Here is a 24,603-nt window from a genome sequence, read left to right on the forward strand (position 1 = left end):
GATATTTTTCGGATAGCTCTGAATGAGGAAGAAAATAATGGTGAATAATTTAGGAGCGTTTTGGGTTGAACTTCTTATACCGCTGATAATAGAAACAAATATTTAATGTAAAAATTTTTACAATGTTTCTATGTTCATCTTCAGGTGAAAATCAGAGTGAGAGGGAAAAGGTCAGTCACGTGAATTTAGCCATTTGTAACGACCACAATGAGTGGAACATCTTCTTCTCTCACTATAATTTTTCCTTTTTAAGCAGAAGGTATATCCAAGCTTCGAAACATTGTGAATTTTTTAATGTTATACTTTTAATTTATTTCACCAGGAATGGAAAATGTCCAAACCAAACATCTGTTGGAATATCTTGAATTAAAATGACGTAATACATCGATTTACTTTCATAATGTATGAGTAATTCTGAGGACTGTTTGTAAACATTACTAGAATACACCTTACTAAACATTATCACTGTGTAATTATTTATTGATACCATGGTCAGCACATGGGATTACTTGAATTCTTTCTGATGTGTTGTCTTCTCGACAATTATTAATTTTTTACGACATCATGGTGATGAGAAACGTTGTTTCATGGCATCAGTTAACAATTTATGGTCAACTTTTATAGTCTGTATAATTACACAACTTTAACTAAACTGAAATGTAATGTTATTTCTTTCTTTTTAAGTCTGCAGAACTTTAGTTGGTATCTAAAAAAAAATAACCGATAATCTAAGTATAGAATCATCTAACAACAGCTACTTCAAAGTCACGTGCATGTGCGAAAAGCAAGGTAGCATCCATCATTTTTTATTCTTTTACGCTGAGTCACGCATTTTCAAGTCAGTATATCTCCACATTGCAACAAGGTAGGACGACAATATGGGTCTCAGACGATTTGTCTGAACGAAAAGTAACCAGAAAACTCTAAATCATATGCATCTAAACGGATAGTGAAAAGTTATGTGAGAATCCCAAAAAAAATGACTAAAATTGAAATAGTCGAAACATTTGCAGCTAAAATCCAAGTCAAAATATAAAAAACGTATATCAGATGAAATAAGAGCTCAAAAGAAATCGAGTAAGCCCATAATGACTCAAACTGAACGATGTAGGGGTTATAAACAGAGGAAGGAAAATAGCAACTTGGAGAGTCCTAACTGAGCACCTATATCGCGAGAATGTGCAAACCAAAGGATGTGGACACTGAATACGATTCAATTGAAGAAAACACACATACCGAACCAGTAAACGTGGTTAGATTTCAAGAAAAATGTGAGAAAATATGACACAAATGAACTAAATGAAATTACAGGTCAATAAACCATACATATATTATTTTTCATACCAACATCCTTTAATAAATAAAATTCTACTTGTCTTTCATTTCACAACCAACTTCTACATCAGAACTCTTACTGTCCAACACGGATCCACGTACATAAAACCCTGCGGATGTGTCACGATACAGTCCACCCATATTTTTTAACTCGCATCTCACTTTTCACTTAAAAGTTAAGCAGCGGGTTCTACACTTTTCTGCTTATTCTTCATTTTTAACTTCACCTATGTGTGTGTGTGTATGTGCTTGCGTGTGTGCACGTGACTTATACCTAGGTCTTCTGAACCAAGTCAATTTGAACTAGGTGGCTTCCCTTATGAAATCCATCTCAACATTACTGCAGAAGGAATGAGCAGTATTTGGGAGTAGGAAATCGTCTGATGGGATAAAAGAATGCTACTTGATATTCAAAATAGTTCATCAGGATTCCTGAAACATTTTCTGAATGAGTCAATAAAAGCTGTTTTGATATCTTTAACATTTACTTTAATCTTGTGAGTCCAGTTGTCTCACAGAGGACTCAATTCACTTCACAATCATACACAGCCAGATAGATCATTCAAGTTCTCGAGGAAAATAAAAGTCACATTTTATCATGGAGCACTATGTACACAAATGAATGGAAAGTGAGATGTATTCTTCCATTATTTACACACCTGGAGTAAGGGACAGTTGGATGTATGAAAGGAAACATCCACCAATAAGAACTAGTCCACAATTTCATTTTTAACTGTATTTTCAACTGACCACTTGATAAAAGGTAGAATAGTAAAACTCAATTTCCAAAGGGAGTATAGATCTCAGTCCATCACTGTACATGGATACAGGATACATAGTTGTTATTAATATTATCTACAAGAAAATACCACATCTCTCTCAAAAACAAAGCTCAATAATAAAACACTCTTGGAAGAAAAACCCACAGAAAAATTGTTGCCTAAAATACAAATTCGTCCACGCAAACATTGCTCACAAGGGAGTAGGCTATTTTTTCACTCTGCACAATCATCTACAGGAATTAATAAAATATTTCAAAGATAAAAATACATTTAATGAGAAATCACCACAAAAGTATGCTTACAGATCATGATAATATACATCTGATTACTTGTCTTGTACTGTGGCATATAGCACTTCGTGTCGTCATCTTTACTTTCTGTATAGTGATGCTTAAATGTTTCAGCGGGTGTCTCATAGAGAGAGGGTGATAAAGGCATAGTTCCCCAAATTGGCTATAATTTCCCATTAAGACACATAAACTCCTTGAATTATTAGCTATAGTTTGACGTACCGAATCTAAACCACCCTCTTCCTATGGTGTTGTGTGTTGTGGAGGGGTTACTTTATTTGTAAAATTTATGTAAAATATGTTGCACCCTCTTCACCAATTTCATTATCTTAAAGTCCATTCATAAGATGTTCAATACTTTTTCAAATAATGAAATTTCATTGCATTTGGAAATCCCTTTGAGTATGCTTCATGGAGGTTGTATATTGAGCTTTGACAAGTGGAATGTGCATAATACATCCCCCTCCTCTTGCTTCAGGGTTGTTCAACAAACCAGTTGCATAATTCTGGCTACAAAGGCAGATTTGTTCCCCTTACGCGGACACATTCCTTCCTTATCTGGAAGCAGTGATATGTTTGTCATTACTTTAGAGTACATGACGCAGATATTATCCACCAGTTCTCGAGAAGGTAACTTTTTTATTTTGGCATTAGTTTAGGTATTTATTAATTATTTAGGATACGAAGAGATTTACCTTGGATTATTGAAAAATGCTGTAGACTAATATCATAAAATATGAGCTATCAGAACATGTACAATATAGAGCATAATATAGTTCAGGATAAGATCATTTTCAAAGACTGGGAACAAATACGCCTTTGTGGCGGGACCTAATTTTTACAGGTCTTCAACATGGTTTTATTTGATCTCAACGTAGAAGTATTGAACTATAATTTACATTATTCACACATCCTCAGCAGCAGTCAAAATGTGGTAGAAAGTAGAACATAGACTCCAGTTAACGGAATACTATGCAGCGGCCTACAGTTGACTACTGTGCAAGGCATCTTCCATAACATGGAAGAACTTACTGGATACATCATAATAATGCAGCTCTAAGAATAGTTTGCAGGCTAGGACTGCATCAGTTTGCATTCAGAGCAGAGACCATTAAGTCGATGCACCATATTACTTCTCTCAGCCTAAGAATAAGAGGCTTAAAAACACCCAAATAAATTGAATCAAAAGCATGCCTTTATTACGAAATATAGAAATGGTGAAATATGATAAAAGCAGATTGTTCGTAAGTCTTTATAAATATAATGCTTGAAGAATTATCTCACTGAAATTACTGGCGATGTTTTGCTATTACAAAAATAGTGGCATAAGACAACTACTACTAGTATTTCACCGAAGAATGAAACCAAGCTATAAAACGAGCAACACAGCACGATGATTGGCACAGGTGTTAATTTCAAGTTCTTACATGGCTAATCTGATAAATTTTATGAGAAAATTAAAGTATCGAATGATATAGTTCGCGTATATGAAGATTAAAAATACCAAAGGATATTAACTCCTATTCTACAAACAACACGATTACATTTATTGCCATTCTTGTTTCTTAAGTATAAGTAAATATCAAGATCCTACCATTTTTAACTTGGATAATTAAAATAATATTATCCCTTTGATATTATAATCTTTTATACAAATTTATTGAAGATTTAACAAAGAATATATTTTCATAGATTCCCAGAAGTAACCAAGATGTGCAATTGAAAACCTTTCCTTAATATTACCACAAAAATTGCACCAAATTTACTAATCTGTCCTCTGGGATGTTCCTTACCATCTGCCCTTGTAAGAGTACGGCAAGCTGATACAGTCGAATCTGCCCAGCACAGCCTTTAGTGGCTCATACATCTTATTACAGAATTTAGACTTAAATTTATAATAAATTACAATATATTGTTTCATGTCAATTAATAGTACATATATTTAAAACAACAAACAGATTATTGTGCATAAAAAATATACACATCCTTTCAGAAAAAGTGGAATTAATGAAAATTTATAACTGAATTTATAAGAAATTTGGAAAGTACATATCTTCTGTCAGTTATATCAATACTCATACAAAACAAGTTAAATATATAACGGACACCTCACGATTCTAACAACATGTTTGTTCTTCCATGTAGTTTGGATCACATAGTACAAACCTAACAGCAAAAGTTTCGACTAGTACCGTTGAACACTCTGGTATTTGGCCTCACCCTAAATACAGAAATATTAATTTTGTCATCTAGGAAGTGAAAATTGTAAGATAGTATTTAAACAAAAAAATATGTATAATCTTGAGCTATAATACATCATATTATGGCATAGAATATTATTGAGTCTTAAATATGTGCTTTGTAGTGTTGAATGTGAAACAAAGAAGGGTTACGAAATATAAGCGATACATATCGCCTACATTCTTACTGGAGAATGAGCAGAGCACAGGGTCCATCATGAACAGGAATTGGGGCTTAGGGACAGGAACAGGGAGAGGGGATGAGGATGGGATAATTACACGGCAGCCCTAAGGAAGAAATGCTGCCACCACAGAATTAATACGTACATCAATATAATGAGCTAGCTTATTGCATGCTTACTCCCTAGTCTTCACGGCACACAGGGGTATCTTTTTTTTTTTCTTTTTTTGGCAGAAAACTTAAGTACTAGAGTAAATGTATGGTTGACTATATAAAACTGTTGCTCCAGTGTCGTGGCTCGTCATGATTATGAGATCATTTTGCAACATGTGTCCCTTTCCACACTCCAGTCATTGTTGGCACAGATACAAATCCAGGCACATGAACAATAGATTAATACTATTGATTGTTAAAAATCTACTGTATAATTAAAACACTATTTTGACATTATCAGGTAATTATTTTTTTTGAAAGACCACAGCAATATTACTTGATTGTTTTCTGTTTTTTTGAAATCACACTGAAAAAGTTCATCTTAACGTCTGATGTACACAAGAATTCACACAACAATAATGATTTTTTAACAATGAAGTGACCTTAGCACCCGATACATAACAACAAACACCAGAGGAAGTCAACTGACAGAGGAATCTAACTAACAATATCCATCCGCTAACAACGATTTTATCAACAGTTTCACCTAGACTCGCAAATTTATTCTTATTCTTATTCTTATTATTATTAATATTATCATTATTATTATTATTATTCTTAAAATGCTATGATTCACAATAGTTACGAAAACTTAGGTAACTGATATAGCCTCAACAACGAACATAAAATATATAGATCCTGCTCTTCTTTAAATAGATTTATATACACAAGCACTCACATTCATTCTGTCATACACCATTTATTCATACACTAAACTCTTAGTTAAAATTTTTACTCTTGAGTGAGGATTGTCGTTACAGTGGGGTACACGTATTCCTGCTGTCAGCTGACCTGTACATAGTTCAAAAGACACAATAAAATTGTATTTATCACAACACAGAGCAAAGTATCTGGCAGCAAAACCTGAAAGGAAGTTTGTAGCCAAGGAAACATATTTTTACTGTATTTAAAACAGGAAACAAATCTCTTTTTGTACCAAGCTAAGCCTACAATATGTGCATGTATTCCACATATAAATACATAAACTGTATACATATGTACATGCACATGTACACATGGGGGATCAATATATTTATTTTTCTCAAGGAAAACAACATTTGTTAAAGACAGAGAGCTTCCAATTTGAGTCATTGTTATGTAAGTAAAATTGCTGATTTGAAAAAAAACTTTAAACTTTTAGAGCAAGAGAATCTCATATTTATACATCATGGCACAACATAATTTACAGATATTTCCATTTCAATAACAATCTAACAAGAATTCCAGGAAAAGTAGCTAAATGCTTAGTGATAATGAACCAATAATTTCTACAACCTTGAATTGAAATAATACCGCATAGAGAATAGGAGGAAAACCCTCAAGCAATCTTGAGTCGTTCCTGCCAGCATACATTTGCTGTAAACATCTGAGCAAGTAGGCCTATCATATATACCGGTAATCCAACCTTACTTTCCCCCAGACTGATTACTAACGTGCACAGTTTTCTTCTGAAAAAAGTATTTTGAAAGCTACTTACTGCAGCACAGTCTGTGTCTCTGGAGAGCCGAAGTCTATAATATGTATGTAGTTTCAGTATAACAGAGTGCCAGCACACACTGCAACCAGCTTTAAAAATCAACTTAATGAAAAGTTTCCTGACCTATTACAACTGAACTGTTTTATTTTTATTCGAGGAGGGTATGAGACTCTGCCAAGATGGGGAGGACCTTATTGCACTTTCTGAGGAAGTGCATACAATCCTCGGGAATTTGGAGCATATATTATGTTTATATAAGTCTGGTCCTGCACACTTTGTCGCATTGTTCTTGGTTGACATTTTGAATATCTTCCATAAATGCTTATTATAATTAAATGTATCGTAATGGATTCAATTTGTCTTATTAACATTTATAAACGACTTTTTCCGATTGCATTGTAAGGAGTTTTGTCATCCATTAGTTCCCTTTCTCAAAACATCCTGTGTCCTGAACATCCCATACAATTTGTAGGTAGATTTCAGAAGAAACTGAAAAATTTATGCCACTGAAAATTACATTTATACTGATACAGTGCTAACATGTGTAATTTTCTAGAAGGTTAGGATAATCTGATAAGCTGTTCAGTGTTTTTAACATAATGATTAACTTAACCCAGATTTTCCCACCATCCTTTTTTAAGGACAGTTGCAGTGCCTTCGGATATTATGTCATTGTTGGTGTTAGGGACATTTTATAAGTTGTGCGATAATATTGGTAGTATTTGTTAGCTTTAGAAAATATACGTTCCTTGTTTCAGTTTATTTCAACATCATTTAACCGATTTTTGAGAGTAACTAATGTGCTACTGTATTTTTATCACAAAAAAAATTTTGGGGTTTATCTGGGTTAAGGCATAAATCGTTATCACTTTATGAAATGGAAAAAGAAAGAGGTTGGATGACGTACAAATTCTCAAGTCTTTTTACATCACCTAAATAAAATCATTCAAACGTAGGTAATTGTCGGAAAGTTTAACTTTATTCTCTTTATGATCTTACATTTTGTAGTAGTAGAAATTTAAGAGTTTTCGTAACGGAATAACTGGTGATACGAAATCACAAAATACGTACACAATAAGCCAATTTTAAAATCTTGATGACACTGAGATTCAAAATTATCAATAAACGGACAAATAAGACTTGATAGTAAACTTATAGTACTGTACCTACTATTTATATTTTCTTTGTTATTAATTAATCAAAATGAACAAAACATGCCTCTATGACGAAGTAGCTGGGCTCTTTAACCACAATGTTGCAATATTAGCATTTGGTTATTATAAAGCAGGAATTACTTTTCGATATTGTTTTTTACTATTCCACCTAAGTTGAGAATTTCTCAGAAATCTTTCTAAACATAAATACTTGGTAATTATGAAGTGAATCTTATAAAAATGTGCAGTGAACATTAAGCATCTATCAATTACCACTGCTGCCAATATCTAAAATTCGTAATTTCACATTCCTTGAAAACTATTTAAAGTAAAACTTAATTTTAGTCAACTAAATGGTCTTGGTTGCCCACGTCTGTCTGTTAGAGAGTCTGTGAGCTGCACAGTTTAATGTCCCTTTAAAAGTAGAAGAGTTATTTTGGCATGACAAGACGATAAATAACGACAGGAGAATCCGTCACTTCATATTCCACCAATCTCTTAGTACCGTATGTGCCAAAAATTTAACCCTTTAGTTGGGCAGCGAATGAATTGTCCCACATTTAATCATTCTATTGAAGAAGTTTGTGGACGTGAGGCCAGCAGCCAGCTGGTCAGTCTTGGCCCTTCATGGGCTGTAGCACCGCAGATTGGAGAAGTTTAAAGAATATGTGCAGCAATATTTCTCAGTATGCCTACTTGTGTTCTTACTTAAACAAAACACGTAATTTATAAAAGAAAGTATGTGTGGAAAAATATAATTGCTTCCAGGAAAGAGATGCAATTTAAACAAACTTGAGTATTCATTTCTTTACAGAACTACGAAACTGTTACTTTATGTAAAGGTGTACCGAACTGTCCACAACCTTACCCTACATGATCACAAATTTAATTATTATTTCATAACTACATCAAAGCCTGCAGTTGGAGATTGATTGTATCTTCTCGACATTACAGATAATGACAGGATTGCAAAAGAAAGTATGATCTCTCTGACAGAGCTTGTGTCTGAGGTAATTTTAAGATAGGAAGATTGCAATATAAAGTATATATAATTATAACTCAAATAATGGACTTAAATTAATAAAAAAATTGGTTTGACATAAATTATCTTTCTATCAACGAAAATAAAACAATAATTATTCCATTCTCATTATCTGAAAAATGTAACAAACCTCCTACATCTATATTAAGTATTAAATTACATAATTCTGATTGTTGTCTTATACAGTGTAAATATCCGATTATTAAAGAGTCCTCTGAAGTTAAGTATTTACGCATAATTTTCGATAATCATTTAAAATGGAACCAACACATTAATTACCTTTGTAATAAATTACGTAAAATAGTATATTATTTTGTTTTATTGAGGAATTACTTGTTAATAAGTTTGTTACGCATAATATATTTAACTTTATTTCAATCGGTAATTATGTATGGAATTATAGGATGGGGTAGCTCATTTAAATCCAATTTTAATCCACTTTATTTATTACAGAAGAAAATAATTAAAATATGTCTTCATAAATCTATTGATTTTCCATCTCAAAATTTGTTTTTAGACTTTAATGTACTTAACGTAAGACAAATTTATTATATTGTATTAATAAAATTCATACATAAAAATCGAAATAATTTTGAATTGTATTCTCATAGTTATGAAACAAAAGGTATGAATTCTTTAAGATTGTTTGAACCAAAATGCAACACTGTTACAGTATTTAACCATAGTAGTAATTTAGGCCCAAGAATATATAACAAATTTATATTTAAATATCCAAATTTTGTCAATTCTAATAGTTCTAGTATTACATTTAAAAAGTTATGTATGGATTTTATAAAAATTGAAAAATTGTAAATTTAAATTTATATACTATAATTGCAAGTAGACATAAGACAAATTGTATTGTATAATTATTAATTTCAATTCAGGAATCCGCCCCTGAGCACGAGTTCTACTCTTTCAGGGGCGAGCCAAAGTTTTTCTGTATATATTATATTTTATGTTACAATTATTAGCAAAATAATAAATAAATAAAAATATATAAAAAATATGCTTTCACGTGTTAACTAATTAGTCAACAAGATAACTTAGTTAATTAACACGTGAAAGCATATATATACTTTATATTCCGAAGTGATATAATGTTAAAAGTAGTGTAATCGCGATGTATAAGAAAGTTTATATGAATATGAGTGTGATTTCGAGTATTTCGCAATTGTTTTTCATTTGGAGAGGTACATCACTTTGAAACAGACTTCTGCAGGTCAAATAAGTTTTTGAAAAGGATATATGTATCTGTTATCATTATAAAAATAATAAAATTATACTAACGATATGCTTTCAGCAACAGCAGCTCCAAATAATTTACAGTGGTCGTTAAGCAGTCTGTCTACTTGACATTATAAAAGTAACCTAACAAGACACGGACATGCTCTACAATCAGCTGTTTGGCCCACGCAATTCACATTTATGTGACTTGCTGAATTAAAGAGAGGAGTAGAATTCCTAAAAATCTGCTATAAATGTTTTCCTAACCAGAGTTAAAATACTGCATGAGATACAAACGAGCAATTCAGGAAGTTCTGATATTTTTTGTAAGCTCTGTGGAATAAAATAACGAATAAAGATTATTTTTTGAACCAAGATACAGAAAAATATTGTGTAACATCAAGTGAAAAAATAACCCAACATTCTATATTGTAAGTAGACAATTTTGATTTAATCCATTAGTAATTTTAAGAGATTTTTTCTGTTTATTTTGTTGTACGCTCTTATTTCCTTGTTAACATAATTACTACTTCTTTTCCTAATATTCAAATTGTTATAATCAGGGTGCAATTTGTAGAGTGAAATGATGAATTTCTTACCTACTACAAAAAAAAAAAAAAATCCTCCTCCCCTCTGCTCATACACTGCTTATCTAGCCACTGCAGTTTCTTAGAAGCCAGTATTTTAAACATGTAATTACATTTTAAATTATGTAATTATCACATCTTAATGAATAACTTTTTTTTTTTTGTATGATTATCTACAATATTTCAGTATTCACATGCCTGTTATGGTTTTATGCGGTACATAGAGGCTGGATGTACGTATTGTTGACACAGGATGTGCATTTTCACTGATTTTTTAATCGAAATTCATATATTTCTTTCAATATAATTTTAGGTCTATATCTAATATCTAACAATAAATCATTATCTTATTCCAATATTTAAGATATTTTCAATAAAGATTTTTTAAGCTGAGCAGAGAGACCTCCATTCCACAGTGGTTTAGTGCTTATAAACCAGGGGCCTGGGTTCAAATCCTGCTCTACCCTGAATGTATAGCATTTGTTGGGCAAGCTCGTGGTCCAGGCAACAAAGGGGTTTTCTCCGGGTACTCTAGTTCCCATGTGACATCCCAACAAATCATCATCATCATCATCATCATCATCATCATCATCATCATCATCATCATCATCATCATCATCATCATCATCATCCATTACCAGTGTAATGTGGACTCACAGCTTATGGTGCACTCTGAATAGTTTCTGACGAACTGAGTGGTCTATGCTTCTCGTCGACACTAGTGACATCTATGAGCACATAATGACAAGTTAAGACCTCTGTCATTGGACAAAAATGTTGAGCAAAGGGAAAGAGAGCTAAAAAGAAAGAGAGAGAGAGCCATCATTCACTCTCTGGAAAAATAAATCGCTCATTGGTTATAACATAGTTAACTATTGGATATTGGACCCATATTCACATCAACTTTTTTATTCAAAATGACTTCAAGAGTAAACCCTTAAGTGAGGGTCAAACTTCATTAAAGCACTGTATAAATACAGAAATGTATATGAAATAGCAGTTTTTGCTCGTACAATACATTTGCTATGGATAGAGATTGATTTCTATTATAACAGGATAAAGATAAAGATAATTATATTATTATTATTATTATTATTATTATTATTATTATTATTATTATTATTATTTTGTTGTGTTCTCCCCCCCCCCCTCGAAAACCTACCCTATACACTACCATCCGTGTCCACCGCATTCTGCTTGTGCTTATTGGAATTTCAAATTGAGTCACAGATGTGGAAAGCTAATATTCTCGCCTCATATCATTCTTCTGTTGATAATCAACAACTTTTGTATTTGAACATATATTATGCAAAGTACAACTTCAACTGCAGAAACCAACGAGTTAGAATAAAACTCTATTCTAGGTCGTTGCCAGAAACACATAGGCATATGCTGATGGTCAGATTATGTTATGGTATGATCGCTTATGGGCAAATACGGAAGAAATTGGAAGGGGCAGTAACTTACGAATATTGTTAGGCATTCACCTGTAGGAAATGAAAAGAAACGAAATATCTAGATAGGAGAGATGTCTTCAGATCTCCAGTACACAACCCCAAAGTGCTTAAAGGCCACGAAACAGTACTTTTAACATTCCTTAGAAACTGAATAAAATAAGTACAGTAGATTTAATTAAAGACATATTATTGCACTTTGTACCTATCTATTGCATATTCGCTGCACGTTTTTGTAAAGTTCATTCTACATAATTGTTGTTGAATATCACATAACCTATAAGTTTGTTTAAAACAGCAATTCCGAAACACAGTTTATAGAGGAAATGCCTCATTCACGGCTAAGAGGGCTCAATGCGACTTTTTTGAACACAGAAAAAAAACTGTTTTTTTTTTTTTTAATTTCTTATGTATCCATTGGACTCTCAATTTATGCAATGAGACTCAAATTAATATGCGTAAATGTTATCTTTGAACAACTAAATATTCTCCTTCGCAGTTTTGGAGTGTCAGATAGTCAATGAACCTAGTAGCCTAATTCATTCATTTTCAGTTTTATTTTGTGGTACCAGTAAAAACGAAATATCAGTATTGCAAGTAAATTTAGTCAATCTGTGTGATTTGAGATATGAGTAAGATAGATGGCTGAAGTCTTCCATTTTCCAATATCAGGTTTACAAGAAAAAATAGAAATAACAAACTTGGAACTGGATTGTCAAGGATACAATTGACCTTGTATTTGATATGAAATGTGAATTCAAAATGTTAGTGGTGGTGGTGGAGGTGGTCACGATAGTAGCAGTAGTACCGGTAGTAGTAGTAGTAGTAGTAGTAGTAGTAAGTCTTAGTAGTAGTAGTAATAGTAGTAGTAGTAGTAGTAGTAGTAGTAGTAGTAGTAGTAAGTCTTAGTAATAGTAGTAGTAGTAGTAGTAGTATTAGTAGTAGTAGTAGTAGTAAGTCTTAGTAGTAGTAGTAAGTCTTAGTAGTAGTAGTAGGTCTTAGTAGTAGTAGTAGTAGTAGTAGTAATAAGGAAAAGAATAATAATAATTCAGTATCATGAGATACAAATATTCATAGTATGCCTCCCAGCACCATCATTCATTTTAGCCATGAACAGCTGCTGCTGCTGCAGTTTTAAATAACACTACCTTTATTTTAAATTTCACAGAAACGTACTACTGATTATTTAGGAATCAAAACTTATCTTTTATGTAATAATAGGCCTATACTCTAAATATGGATTGCTACGATTCATTACAGCCAACATATAGTTATGATATTTTTAAATGTATCAACAAATATTTCACCAAAGAAATGCAATACTGGTAACAATAAATCACCCTTTCTATCATTTGCTGCTGCCAAACAACTCATTTACTACAATTTTATTTTAACTGTTCAAATACATGTCTTACACTGCGGGTTTTATTTCCTACTGCTACTGTAAACGATATTTAATGAGATTTTAGTATTGAAAATGAGAATAAAAATGTATTTGAATATGTGTCTTGAAAGTATTATGGAAACATCTCAAATTATGTTATATTAATTATATAAGATGGACAGTTTTCAAATTAATTATTATTTAAAATAATATTATATTATTGAAACAGTAAAAAATAATGTTTCAAGAATAGTGACATAAATTAAAATCCAGAAAAATGTTAATTAAATATATTTTCATGTTTTATGTACTTGTGGATAAGCAGTTATAATCAAAATTAATAGTTTTGTGAAAGCACTACTTTACGATTACACGGATCTCATTTGGTTTTCAGTTAACAAAAATGTTGAAAATAGACTCTCTGCTGAAAATATTCAAAGCCACATAAAATATTACAGCTTTTATGGTACACTTCATCATATATTGAAACTAGTTTTATGATCACTCCTCATTAATAATATGCTGTTTTATGAAAAGGTTATATTGACCCTGCCCTGTGTGTAATGTATTGCTTCCTTGCACCTTGTCTGTCCGCTGCTGCCAGGCGTCTCACAACACCTATCATTCCATCATCCCACCTCAACTTGACTTGACCCAACTCATATTTTGAGTAGCAGTTTGGATCCGGGTAACTTTCAACTTTTACCCAGTCACAAGGCACTTTACTTTACACTATACTTAGTACGCTCTGCACTTTGGTTTGGTATAACAAAAATGTATTATGTGTGTATACATATGCAATCATAGTCTAACGTACATAGCTAACAACGTAACGGCTTTATACAAAAAACTGTAGCTAGAAATAATTATTTAATAAACAAAGACAGCAAAACATGTGGATTAGAACCAAACACTACTCTACACATCTGTTTGAAAGATAATACTGTCAATCAGGGCATTGTCGCACCTTGCAGAGATTAGCATCCGCAGTGTAACTGCAGACTGTCGCTCTCACAATCGAGAGTTTATAAAGTAGGCATGTTCGGAGGATCACTCCACTGCAATCTATATTATGATGGACTTGTCTTGACAAACTGCTGGCTAACACTTTGATGGAACATATAAACATAAAGGGCCAACATGATGATCAGTACAAAACAGGAAGTTTTGTCATATTCTGGCAAGAAACGTTGTACCTTATTTACTCTAAGTTTATAAGATAAAATTAAAATGATGAAGATGTACAGAACAAGAGGAAGATGACTGAGAAAAGTAGAGAGGTTATATTTCATTGAGCACAGTTAAAAAAAGAAGAAGAAAAAAGAAACACACACACACACGGCTTGAGGTGCAATCTTTCTGACATTATAACTTAAGTGCATAAGTGCCATTTGGAATCACGTTTCACGGATCTTTTCTACAGAACTGCTACTTCTAGCTTGCCTATGGATGTTGTTGCAAACTGGTATTACCGGTAATAATTGCTTCTGTTGGATGCCTTTTAGCCATTTTTATGGCACTGGGTGTGATAAACGTACGTTTTTTCTGGCACAACTTGTTTTGTGTCATTTTATGGCACATCTTCAGCTTTACAGCCTGGTGTCTCACCCATGGCACAATTAAGGTTATGTCATCCTATAGCACTACGACAGGTAGGAGATAACTGGAAGAAAATGCTCAGGTGTGTCGACCTATGGTTGTACTCACACCCATGGCTCGTCCCAGAGTTTGCTCCGCAGCCTCCATCTTATGAGGATCCAGCTTTGCTTTCTTTGGCTCAGCGTCTGGAGGGCGGTGTGACTTCATATGAGCACTACGACTTTTCACTTTATTAAAAACTCTGCAATTACAAATAGAACCCAAGTCATTAGTTTTATAATCAAAATAAGTTAATATTAAAACTATAGCCTTACAAACTATTGTATATAGTTCTAGAAACAAACTATAATAACCTCAATAATTACACTGCAATGTAACTTTACGTTATAAAAAATTAACACTTAGTGACAATGGAGAACATAATTATGACATATAGACCTAATCTTTCATGGAAGTAGAATGTTTACACAGTAGCTTATATTTTAAATGATAAGAAAGTCTAATTTTCAAGATAAAATTATGTTTAGCTATATTTATTGTCACAAAAACAGACTATTTATGTGTAACACATTTGAAGGGTATAAGATTAAATCTGGCTTGTGAATTATGTTGAACTAAAGTAGAATAAGATATTTGTTATTATTTCTTGTATGCCTTACGGAAGTCACAGTACTAGAATACTTGAATATTTTCAGACTTATCTGCTTCTCTTTTAAAATTGATCAGTGAAACTCAAGTAAGATAATAATGAAACATGACTTGAATAGTTTGCTTTCCTCAATAAAAGAAATGCGAACTGCATACCAGTACTTATTTTGTTACACATGTAAGTAAAATTGGTAAACTGCTATCATTATTTGCAAAATATACTATAGGCTAATGAAGCCTTTTTTTCTTTGAATACATACAGAAATATTTAACTAAAAAGTACAGGTATCAATATTACCAGCAACATGAGACATTTTTTAAATTGATATTGTATGTAATAGATCTTGTTTGCTAATTTACTGCAATAATGTTTAGATTTTAGGTTTTCACAGTGGTTGTGCTCTGAAGCAGACGTTTAGGTACAGTATTCCAATATGTGCTAGAACTTAACATATCGAATGTTTAAGAACTGCACACAGGTTCTATCTTTCAAATTCTGGAAAGTTATTTTGTAGTTAAAAATTTCATATCCATGATATCATAATCATAAAATTTATTGTTGCAGTTGCGTCATTTGTAATGTTCGATACTATGACCATATCTCACCTTCTTTCGAGAAGTTATCATGGCTTAGGTTACAAGAGAGGAGAAATCTGCACTCACATTCTCTCTTATATCGAATTATGCACACTTCATCCCCCTATTAATTATTCGCTCATTTTCATACTCTCTCTCGCTATCATAATATTAATACTCGATCACAATGCGATAACACGCTAGAAATTCCACTTCACAAATCATCTCTGTATTCCTCATCTTTCACTGTTGCTACTTCTCGTCATTGGAACTCTCTGCCGCCTGAAGTCAAGGGCTGCCGAACATTGAAATCTTTCAAATCCAAGTTAGAATATCTTATGACGAGTTGCCAAACTAACTTACTATTATGACAAGTGTTGTATTGCATGTTTCCATGTATTCACATATTTTTTTTTATGTTCTAGTGATATTTAACTTATTTTATATTTTTGTTTTCATATTTTCCGATAATGGTATATCTATAATATGATAAGTTGAGCTATATAATATAATCATAATTTTCCTTACTGTGTGTACTTAAAACTATTGTATTCATTGTATGATTTGTACTGCACTATTTTATTACTACTACTACTACTACTACTACTACTACTACTACTACTACTACTACTACTACTACTACTACTATTATTATTATTATTATTATTATTACTATTATTATTATTATTATTATTATTATTATTATTATTATTATTATCATCATCAATAATTGCCTTATTTTTTTTATACTTTGTATATCTCATTTATTTTGACCTGCTGTTCACATTTTATTATGCTTTTTCCTTTCTTTCTGTATGTTATATATTTTGTCTGATTTCTACTTACTTGTTGTTTACATTTTATTATTATTATCTTATTCAGTTTGAGTGTAAAATTGTAGTGTACTTTGTAAATTTGTAGTATTTTTTGTAACGCAGTTTTACTCCTGGTTGAGTGTTAGAGAAGGCCATATGGCCTTAACTCTGCCAGGTTAAATCATCATCATCATCATTATTATTATTATTATTATTATTATTATTACCTTTATAGTTCTGCTCCTACATTTGAATTTTAGTTACACCTAATCAAAAAAATAAAGAGACACTTGGAATTGTTTAACATTACCGGTAAGTATCTTGTTTTGAATCACATTTACCCCAGTTACATATAAAGTATGACTAGAAGATATAGAAAGTTTTCATGATAAGAACACTCTTAGTGTGACATGCATTGTGGTCCACCATTTCCACTTTGAAACAAGACCAGACCAATAGTGACATCAAATTGGACTGCAGGATAATGGCAGCACATTCAGAGTGTATAGTGCATCTAACATGAATGGTCAGGTTAATGGAGTACCTACCATTTATTATATTTTAAACAAACATTCTTATCAGATATTCTTTCATCTCTTGTCTTTCAAAGTATTTGAGGATCAACAAACTATGTTGTTACATTGCTTCCAAATCAACACAAGGGCTTGTCGAGTAACTGGAATGGGTGTATGGCCTGGACGGCTGTGGCATGTCTCGTTTGCACAACCATAGTGCAAACAGCTGAAGGGGTTGAAGTCTTCACTCACACAGGGTGGGAAGGCAGAACAACCAGACTGAGCAATGGGACAGGTAGAAACCAAAGGGTTGGCAATCGGACCTCATTCTGGATGCAAGTTACCATCGGCTACAGAATAAAAGGATTTCAACAGAGCATGGAGAAGAAAAATAAAAGAGTATATGAAATTATTTTAAAAAGTACATAAAATATGGTGATAAATTGCCAACCCTAATTTTAAGTTAGATTGGGGTGCAGTCCAAGAAGCACACCAGGCATAAAGACGAAAGAGAGATTTACCTTGTGTCGACCTTTTAGAGAGACGTAAACATTGGTAGGCATTCACTTACTTCCCACAAATCTTGCATGGAAATTCCTCAATAATATCTCCGAGCGTGGGAGGAGTTGCAGTAGCCGGGCGCTTGTCAGGTGTGGGAGAACGTCCACAAACACCCCCACCATGAATCCGTATGTGACCATTCAGTGCAGCACGGGAGTTAAAACTCTGCAACACAAGGCAAAACAAAAACGTTTACTACGGCAATATTATCACAACTATGGCTCAGAAGATTACGCCCGCAATTATGACTTTGAAAATTAAAAAATATGCCAATAAATAATACATTAAATAGTAAATAAACAGAATTAAGATTCTTGTAACACTACAAACACTAAGAGAGCTCAGGGAGAAATAGTTTCCTTCCCTAACTAAAATCAGCAGCATATTGAAGTAACTTACAAATTGACTTTAATATAGTTTCTATTGCGAATTATTTTTTTTTTCACGTTACATAAAGAGATATGTCTAAATTACGGTACCCATTTCATACAAAGAAATAAGACTTTCGAACATTTATCAACCATAAACCAGCAGATTTCAGGACTGACTCAGTGAGGTGAATGTTCGCTTCTAATGCCCAGGAGGACCTGGCAGTCACTAAGGACGTGCTGCATCTGCTTACACAATGAAGAACAGTGTTCATCTGATACCAGCCACTGTCTGACCCTTCCCTACTGACAACAAATTGCAGCCCTGTCATACGGTACCAGTACTCGGGGTTGCCAGATTTTTTTTTAGCAAAATCAGGATATCAGGAGCTAACTTAAGAAATTGTTGTCGTTTAGTCAACTGTCAACTGACCAAAGACAGGTTGGAACCTGATAAGTGACACCAACAAGGCACCACTCATGAGGTAACTAAGTCAGGAAATAATTATTCCTCTGACACATCGTCAAGTGAGCTGTATTATACCTGTTTTTTTTTTAAGATGGGATACCTATGATATTAGTGCTGCGATTGGAAAAACACCTGAATGTCACATAGCATGGTAGGTCTGTTGCTATGGTAACAATGGTTGAGTTGCCAAAATTACAGTTCCCATATGGTGAGTATTGAATAGCGCTCGTGACATTATTGTGCACACAGTGTTAGCAGTGATACGTTTTGTCTTTCATTCTCTGTCGATTTTTGTATTTTTTTTTTTTTATATATTCGCGTAAATTATTTTCAATGAATGTTTTAACGTCAGTCATCTAACGTCAATCACATCAGCTGACAGCGTGGTAGTCCATATTGGCAACATAGCATTGTAGTTTCAAGCTCGACCGCTTAACTGTCATGTCCCATCTTAAAAAAAAAAAAAACAAACAAGTATACCTGACAATAGATGTACATATCAACCAGAACCTCATTCAGAGATATTCAAGGATTATCAACATTTTATCACATGATTTCTAGTTTCTTTCGGCAGTGTTCGCGTGCTTTTTAATGTCATTTCCGCCTCTCTGAGAAACACTAAATAACGAAGGGCACACAGTACAGTGAGCACTATAATGGTTTTTTTCTTTTATTAACCACGAATATGTGTTAACCATTCACTATTAAATTTACTTTGAAACTCTTCTTCTTTTTCGAAACTGTTACTGCATCTGAATCCATGTTTAAAAATAGTTCACTAAACTATACAACACAAGTAATACGGTATATAAATATATAGTGTACAATACTATATCAAAAACGCAAGCTTTTTTGCCACTGAACACACTTAAAATATACTCTATTTACTAGCTACAAGAACAGCGACTGAAGGTATTGAACACAAATTAATGAACACTGAGACAGAACTCAGGGAAGTATCATCTTGCGAGTAGTGATATCACAGTCTAGTATATAAGTCACGAAGCTTGAGTTGTAAGGGTGCTAGGAACAATAGATTGTGCTGGTACTATTTCGCATTGTCTGTAATGAGTGCGATATTAGCGATCCTAGTGGTTAACAACTATCTAGGGATGCATATTTACTAAGTATTGAGCTTCGTAACTGTATATACTAGACTGTGGTGATATCTTATTGCCGTCAGCTGAGTTACCTCTTTTACAATGTTGCCATTGTGTAAATTAGAATATTGGAGAATTGAAAATACAGGCTAATTCGTTTAAATATGCTGCAATATCGTAAAATCAGGATTTTTACCATTACCGACTGGCTTAATGGGGATTCAGGATTCCACCAGGCAAATTGGGATACCTGCCAATCCTGGGTACTCCTAAATTAGTGGTCTTCCTGAATCCTGATTGTTCTTACAGAACAGGATTCCTTAAATCTTCAAATAACATGTTATTCTCAACAGAATGGATTCAGATTTTAAGATTTTACTCACAGGAAAACTGAAATTGTGACATATTTATAGTTAAAATAATGATTAAGTCGGGGGAGAAAAATATTTTTATGATAAGGTACGATATATTTTTGCTATGTTCACAATTAATACTGGTTCACATTATTATACACTTGCCTTTCTGCCATTGAAATGATGATAATTGTACATTATTTATTTAAACATAAATATTCTTCTAGGTCTATGTACTGTGAGTCCCAGCGAACATTCTCGATGTTTCTGTTAGTCAATCAGTGGCAGGTTCCCCCACTATTATCACTGCTTGTATCCACGAATTCACGGCACTTTATCTCATTAAAACTTACGTACTAAGTTATATTAATAACATTCGGTACTCAACCTCCTCACAGTAGCTGCTGGAAGTGTTGCCCATCTTGTGTGATACATAAATCACATCATCGTAAGAAACTATCATTCATGCATCAGTACCCTCTGCACTAATAGAATGAATTTCTATTCGAATGTTTTCTTTAAGTTTCTTCAGCATATGAGGTTTAGTTGCATACACTTTATTTTTCAGTGTTCCCCACAGATAAAAGTCACGTGGAGTTAGGATCTGGGGAACAAACAGGCCATAATTTCCTGCTAATAATTCTGCGAATATTATTAATATAAACATAGTACATAAATTTAATTCACCAAAGCACCATGAGTTCGCAAATGGAAACAGTAAAGGTAGCAGGAGCACCCGCCACTGGTCAGCCAACAGAAATACTGAGAAAATTCGCTGGGACTCACTGTATTTAAAAACTGGCCATCATGCCCGCCCTGATTATGTTATATAGATATGCCACTTGTTTAACCTTGTGAAAGAAGCATTTATCTGAAAATGTGTCACATTTACAAAAAGGAAAAAACCTGTTAGAATTATCTTATTGAGTTTGTAGGATCAAAATACTATTCTTCGCTCTCTTTATGGTACAGGAAGTTTTAGTACAGTACTGGATGTCTACTTTGTTAGATTCATCCCTGTCTTTGTAATATTTCTAGCACTATAATCTTTATTATGTGCGGTATTTCAATACTAGTATACAGTGTATTATATATTATGTTCTAACAATGTTTCAATGGAATTTAATGCATTTATAGAGAATTGATTTTGTTATTGACTCAATTTCGTTGTATTGGCATTCAAATGGAATTTTTCACTCCAATACTATAAATATTAGAACCACCTAAAATTCAACTTCAGAAAATAAAAAAGACTGCTATAAAATACTATCGTAATCATTAAAATGTATGATCATAATATACTTACAGCTGAGCAATCAGGATATTCACAGACAAACAGTCGACTCTCTGAACTGGTCGACACCAATTCAACATCATTGGCCTGAAATGTTAAAACAAATTGTAAGATCCTGAAATAGTTTTCACTCAAGAACCAATGAATAGTTTATAAACACGCAGCTAATTTACTTCTCATATGGAGTTAACACTTAGATAATAAATGCATGATAAAATTAAAGAACGAAAACTCTACCTCTTAGTTTTCATAACTTATTGTAAGCACTTTTTCACGTATGAGGGCAGTCCCAGAAATAATGTACACTGTGCATGCATTTCCACCTCCATGGGGATACATGGTTGTTATTTATTGTGTTAATATTAGGAGTTAATTTCGAACGATTCTGTGCAAGTTCAACTAAATTGTTTTTTTGTAATAAGCAATTGAAATGGACAACGAAAATTAGTCAGGTTAGTCTTAGATCTAAGATCGTTCATTAAAATAGACATGTGCCGACGGAAATTTATGAATTGCTAGAAGAGAATGTAGCACCATTTCCCAGTGGTCTCAATGTTTCCGTGAAAGTCGTATTACAATAGAAGACAATCAACGTCCTGCAAGATCGAAATCATCTATGGCCTTCACTGGAGAGAACACTGTTGCCAACGTTTTGGAAGAAGACAGATGGATAATTTGTGCAAAGATAGGATAGAATACAGATAAGTAGCCAAAACCATGCCATAAGGTCGTGAGAAATCAAGGTCAATTGCACAAAGAAATTTGTGAAATAATCATTCCAGGGAAAATACTTGACTATCATTATTTTTTTTTTTTTTTTTTGCTAGAGAAAGAACAACTTTTTGGCTCAGGGAAAATACTCATCTTTATTCACTGATCAAACATATTAGTCGCTTTAACTGGTAGTCATCTTTACTGATTTCTCCTTTCCTTTGGTTTGAGACTCGACATAGCATGGTCACTAATGCTAGAACAGTTTATCAGTATTCTAGAGTTCAGCGGGGAGATAGCCCGTGAATGTGGTAAATCCAAATCATTGATGCATCGCATTTTAACGAGCATTTACAGAAGAGAGAGGTCGCTGCTCAGTGGGTTCCCTGTAAGCTGTCTGATTAACACAAAGCATGGAGAAAAGAAACTGCATGTCTGTTACTCTTTGTGTTTTCAACAAGAAGGGAGACCATTCTTAAGATGCATTCTTGCTGTAGATGAGACGTGAATTCGTCACAATCAGCTCAAAATGTCGATGGAGTAGTCAAAAGTCAAGCAAATGGTCATTATGATGTATGATTATCAAGGTGTTATTCCTGCTGAGCGTGTTCCTGTTGGCACATCAGTCACTGCACATTACTACTCAAAGTTTTTACACAAGAAACTGCGCTCAAAAATTCGCCAGAACCTATCACAGCTAATGGAGTACCGGTATGGTGTGCTGCTTGTCCACAATAATGCAAGACCTCATATCACTGAGTCAGTGAGGACCACATGGACCAATTACAAGTGAAAAACATCCCTTCACCCAACCGGACATGAGTCCATCTGACTATGAACTTTTCACCAAAATAAAAAATCCACTTTGAGTTCAACATTTTACAATGTTAAATATAAATAGCCTGAATACACCTATGACCAGACGCACTCGAGAGCTAAACTTCAAAGGAGAATTATATGGCATCCAAGAGCTACAAGTTTGTGCACTAATTCTGGGATCATCCTAGTATACATTACCTCCACGTACAGAGGTAAAATACTTATTTAATATATAGTCCTCCGTATATGACACCATGGAAAGTACAAAAACGTTGCCTCCCACACTGCACCTGTCATATGCACTGAAGTTCAAGGGTGTTTGTTGAGCATTGCATGCGTGCAGTTCACCTCAGTCTGTTGAGAACCGCTGAAAGGATTACTCATTCACACTTAATGTGGAGCAAGCTATTGTATTTTTTCACAATCACATCAGATATTCAAAAAAAGAAAATTTCATCCAGAGAATTGGAGTCTGGAAAAGTTCCCAAAATGCTGGCTGCGTTTCTATGTTGGATGGCTATTCCTATTCGTTTGAGAACACTGCACAGTGAGACAAATCACTAATCTAGCGGGACAAAACTAATTTTGGTCACCGTTGAAGATGTAAGTAAAAATGGTTCTGTATTATTCTAAACATATTGCCCTATCATGATTCAGTGTTTAAATAAAAGTAATTTAAAATGATACCGTGTGGCAGAGCCTCAAAGTTTAACGTTCAGATGCTGACTTCGTGGTGGTGGTGGTGGTGGTGGTGACGAGAATGATGATGATGATGATGATGATGATGATGATGATGATGATGATGATGATGATGATGATGATGATGATGATGATGAAAGCTTAACCAGAGAAATTGTTATTTACATGACACTTTTTGAAATTAAAGTATTTTATAAAAAACATAATATTATTTTAATTATCACTTACAGGAATGCGTGAGTCATCCATCTTGATGTCCTCATACTCTAAGTCAGGACGTGCTCCATAATCAGCATTCTGACGCCGACGAATCAGACGAAGACGTTTGTACTCTTCTGGACATACCTTCTTCCATAAGTAATAGAATTGGATACATTGCTTCACTGTCTTTGAGCCGATCTGAAATAAGAAGAATACTTATCAGTGGTTTCAAATCTTGCAATTTTAAATAAAATCTTTAATTCAACTCAAATATTCTTTATCACAAATGAATCGTGAACTGCAGAAACCCCACATGTCCATTCGAATAAATTTTTCAGGAGGCACAAAAAAATTATCTTCAAAAGCATTTGGTATTGTGAAATGACTATTTTTTATTAATGTATAATAGTAAGTTCTAATAACAATAATTTTATTTAATTAAAACAATTTTTAGGTGAAGAAGATGAAGGAGGACTTTTTTTTATCTTATAAAGAAATTTAAATGTACA

The 24,603-nt window shown here is 33.3% G+C and overlaps 1 protein-coding gene across 6 annotated transcripts in view; it reads right to left on the bottom strand.

Annotated features, from left to right (window-relative positions):
• Positions 1-2,056: 2,056 nt before the first annotated feature.
• Positions 2,057-24,603, bottom strand: part of LOC138692622 (zinc finger protein 541) — a 1,853,746-nt gene continuing 1,831,199 nt past the window's right edge. For 5 of the 6 annotated variants that reach the window (XM_069815665.1, XM_069815669.1, XM_069815666.1 and 2 more), the window contains 4 exons: positions 24,122-24,292; positions 21,677-21,751; positions 18,091-18,245; positions 2,057-15,206 (listed from right to left, as the gene is read on the bottom strand). In XM_069815665.1, the coding sequence (XP_069671766.1) occupies positions 15,044-15,206; positions 18,091-18,245; positions 21,677-21,751; positions 24,122-24,292 (564 nt within the window). In that variant the 3' untranslated portion in view covers positions 2,057-15,043. Of the gene's footprint in view, positions 15,207-18,040; positions 18,246-21,676; positions 21,752-24,121; positions 24,293-24,603 lie in introns of all 6 variants that reach the window. The other variant, XM_069815668.1, reaches the window with a different exon arrangement.

This window comes from Periplaneta americana, chromosome 17 (genome assembly GCF_040183065.1).
Source record: "Periplaneta americana isolate PAMFEO1 chromosome 17, P.americana_PAMFEO1_priV1, whole genome shotgun sequence".
NCBI lineage: Eukaryota > Metazoa > Arthropoda > Insecta > Blattodea > Blattidae > Periplaneta > Periplaneta americana.